The 4,408-nt window shown below is 35.9% G+C and overlaps 1 protein-coding gene across 1 annotated transcript; it reads left to right on the top strand.

The window, feature by feature from the left end:
• Positions 1 to 1,966: 1,966 nt before the first annotated feature.
• Positions 1,967 to 3,654, top strand: gsc (goosecoid). The gene is made up of 3 exons (XM_056768525.1): positions 1,967 to 2,389; positions 2,673 to 2,932; positions 3,355 to 3,654. The coding sequence occupies exons 1-3, from the start codon at positions 2,074 to 2,076 to the stop codon at positions 3,502 to 3,504; spliced, it is 726 nt and encodes a 241-aa protein (XP_056624503.1). The 5' UTR covers positions 1,967 to 2,073; the 3' UTR covers positions 3,505 to 3,654.
• Positions 3,655 to 4,408: the final 754 nt, after the last annotated feature.

The following is a 4,408-nucleotide window of genomic DNA, read 5'->3' as shown; positions in this document are numbered from 1 at the left end:
TTAGGTGCCTTTTTGAATTACAGAGTGCCCAGAAAACCGAACCGTAAATGCAAGTATCTTGTCATTCAGTCATAACAGGCTAAAGCGCTTACATATATGATGGCTAAGGGCCAATCATTGTGTCACAATTATACTGGAAGTAATACGTTTTTTATATTAAAAAATCAAGCATAAAAAAAGGTTTCGCCGACCGATAAGGCATTTATGGCATTAGACTGTTTAGTATGGCTTGTTTACTCCTGCTCATTTTTTGTCTGCATAAATCCATAGCAAAGTTAATTCAAATTCTTTCTCCTATGATAAAAACACTACAGTACACCACATTTCTTTCCTGTAAACCAAGCGTCATGTTCCTTTGAAAGTCCGTTTGAATAGGCTACAAAGTTAAATAATTTCCGCATACTTTAATTTAAGCACCTTGTTCCCGTGTTTATTGCGCGTTAAACATGCCATTATTGAAACAACAGGGACCTATTTGGAAGTAATTGTCACGCTTAATAAAGCAAACTTCCAGGTGTAAATGGCCCTGTCTTCCATTTATTCCGTGGCCTTTGTGATAACATTCGACCATTGATAGCCCGAAATTTTAATATAGCTTTATTGTTTAATTTTCTTCTATTCAAATACTTTAGCGTTGGCTACAGAACAACAATCTGTGTCATGTCCATGAGCAACTTTAACAGGTTCTGTAATAAAACTTTTTTATTTATTCCTCATCGAAATCATTATCAAATATATGTGCTTATAGTGAATCATTACCGTTAGTGTTTTGTAAAATTCCATGAAATTAAATCGTTTTTTTACACGCTGAGTACAGTGCGCAAACACATAATCATTCTGCTTGCATCTTAAATGTAATCAACTCCGTGTCATGCCACGGACTGCTGTGATATTCTCTGGTTTTCCAATAAACATTCAAACATTACAAATGTGCGATATTGGTGATAAATTGAATAGCCAATGTCACTGAGCAGCATCTTTCCTCATGCAAATTTCATTTGATCAGCCAGTGTAATTGCAATAAGTATGTGTTAGAGCTGAAGAATAGGGTCGATAATGGTCGTTATCTTATCACAGCGAGGGTCATATGTTCATTGAGCGCGTGCTTATTGGAGGTGTTTTAAGTTAACACAAGCGATTTCCTCCCTACCGGGAATGCGCTCGTGATGGAGTAAACACGCTAATCTGCTCAGCATTATCTCCCGCGGACAGAGCGCGACAGTCGTGTCAGACCAACCATTTTGCAAATAACATGCACTATTAAGCAATTTAGGATACACTGCTTTATAATGCAGCGGAATCCGTGGACATCGGTGGAGAGGTTTTGCACTTTATTATTTAGCGCCTCGTTTACAAGAGAAACGAAAACAGAAAATATATTACATGGCTTATAAAAAGAAATGATTTAATAGTGAGCCTGTGATCCGAGAGCCTGTGGTTGTAAATTTCAAATTAGAAATAAAAATGAAGCTCACCTGCTCTGACTCAGAGTTTTAAGAAGTAGTTTGTGAAGTCGCTCATCTCTCATCCACACGGAAACGAACCAAATTCATCTTTACGCATATAAATATTTTAACATGTTTGAAAAAATGATTCCCCTTAATGAGACGATATGAAAACAGACAAAAATGTACGATCAATTTATAGCTCTATTTGTTTTCAGAATTATTGTGAGCTCGTTAAAAAGGCAGACTGGTGCTAAACAATTAGTTTTAAAACAAATCAGCAAATAGTACGGATTAACTTAATCAAATTAATTCTCAATACACAGATCGGTGGTTTTCACGCCATTGTGTGCTAACCCTAAACCCAGCCAATCTCTTATTGGAGAAGTCATTCACAAATCCTTCAATGACGTCAGCCGGGTATAAAACAGAGCAGGAGTTCAGCTGAGCCACAAACGAGTTACTGAAGCAGTTGCAAACGCTCGGTCGCTGTAACTATATTCCAAAGGATAAACAAACGTTTGATAATTCGCTCTATGAGGAAAAGCTGTGATCTTCAAGAGGACTACGAGAACATTTTAGAAGCCTATTTTTTCGACACCCAATCTCAAACGTCTTCTAGTTTGTGATGCCCGCTGGGATGTTTAGTATCGACAGCATCTTGGCAGGGAGACCCAGCTGCAAGGACTCGGTTCTGCTCCATCGGAATGCTCCGGTTGTGTTCTCCAATTTGACGGAATCCTTGTACGCAGCAGCTGGCGAATTTAACGGACTCTACTCTCACACGGCGCCGCCAGCTCCTAGTTTACAATCGGTGACTGGAACCAGGATAGGCTATAACAACTACTATTATGGACAACTTCATGTCCAAGGGCCGACTGGGCCAGCTTGCTGTAGCGCAATACCAACCCTTGGTTCGCAGCAATGCCCGTGTATTCCTACAGGTATTTTGTTTACTTTTCTTTATTCAGTATTCATCTATTGTGATAATTTAATGCAATGAATATTTAATAAATCGCATGTATTTTAAAGCTTGTTATATAGACGATAATTACTGGCTAATACTTAAAAGCTTTGAATTTAATAAACGATAAACTTTTAACTTGTACTATAATAGTAAAAGTTAAACGTTTTATTAAATTAAAAGCTTTTAGGTATTAGTAGCCTAGTTTTTTTAGCATAAGACTGACTGCAGTGTACTTTAAATAGGTTTTGTTGTATTTTAAGGCTACGACAGTACCGGATCAGTGCTTATTTCTCCAGTGCCACATCAAATGATGTCGTACATGAACGTGGGAACGTTGTCTAGAACAGAACTGCAACTACTCAACCAGTTACACTGTCGGCGCAAGAGACGACACCGAACCATCTTTACTGACGAGCAGCTGGAGGCCCTGGAGAACCTTTTTCAAGAAACAAAATACCCTGACGTTGGCACCAGAGAGCAGTTGGCACGGAAGGTGCACCTACGTGAAGAGAAAGTAGAGGTGAGTAAAACATTTATGCTTATTCACACTTTATATTTAAGTTGCCCTTATTCACAACACTTGCAAAACAACATAGGAGTGATACTAACAAACCAGGCATATTTAATGTATATCATATATTATATTGTGAAGATTCTTCATGTATTTACGCACTGCTATTCATTTATTTTAAATACCAATAATAGTTGCCCGACCTCTAAAATGCACATTTAAAAGGTTATTGGCGTTATTATTTTAAATATATATTTAAAAGATGACCAACATAAACATTTGTAGCGTTAAAAGATACGTTTATTTTAATAGAGAATTCGTGCGCAACGAACCAGGCCGCATAATTTTGAGCATTTAAATACCTCAGGTTGTATAATTATTACAATGTGCGTTTATTCATATCGTTCATTTTGTATTTTGTCCACGCTTAGGTTTGGTTCAAAAACAGACGAGCAAAATGGAGAAGACAGAAAAGGTCATCGTCAGAGGAATCAGAAAACTCACAGAAATGGAACAAATCCACGAAAGCAACCACAGAGAAAGTTGAGGAGAGCAAAAGCGACGTGGATTCAGACAGCTGATATATAGAAAACGAGACCGGAAAATCTTGCACAAATACAATTTGGACATTTTGTAAATATTGTAAAGTACCATGTGAGTAGGAGTAAAATGTGTTGTCATTCCGTTGCACAGATGTATAGTAAATGTCACTTCTAACAATGATATTGTTATTTATATTAATTTAAATTACACAGACAAAAATAACATGGATTTTGGCCATAGTAATATTACCTGGTATATAATGAAAACCTTATAGTTGAAGTCTTGTCGTAATCGGATGTACCTAAATGAAATGTTATGGACTGGGCTGTAACTGAAGACATGTACGATGGCAGGACGTTAAAAAATAACATTGATGAAATCATCGTTTAATGTCGCCTGAAAACAAAAATGACATGAGCAAGTATTAAAATAATATCTAATAAAATTGTTGGATTTGGCCTATTTATTTAAAATGTTGTAAATGTGATCTCAAAATAGATTTTTATTGCCTCAAAACTAATTTTTAGATGAGACCTGTTCTTTATCAGAATTTGCTGAACGGTTAGGCATATATTATAATAGAAAGGCTATTATAAAGTAAATTTGTAATATTAAATTAGTTCTTTGTTATTTGGCAGAATGTTTTAACTTTTTGGGGGGCATAAAATAGGCTATTAGGAGTCGACAGCACACTGCTTGCAGGTTATAAAAATGATATAAAAATGTATAAAGTCTATATTTGATTTGTTAATAAGTTTTTAAATCAAATCACAAGAGTTGATAAATTTAACTTATGTTTTTTTAAGTAATCACATGTAGCGCATGGTGCACGATATGCAAAAATGCAGGACAACCACCTGTTCTAATGAGAACCACCTTCTTAAGTAAAATGTACTCAATTTTAACAATTTAAACCTTTGAAGATGAATCAAATGCACTTAT

Source organism: Triplophysa dalaica, chromosome 15 (assembly GCF_015846415.1).
Source record: "Triplophysa dalaica isolate WHDGS20190420 chromosome 15, ASM1584641v1, whole genome shotgun sequence".
Classification (NCBI taxonomy): domain Eukaryota; kingdom Metazoa; phylum Chordata; class Actinopteri; order Cypriniformes; family Nemacheilidae; genus Triplophysa; species Triplophysa dalaica.
This window is presented reverse-complemented; position numbering and strand designations above follow the sequence as displayed.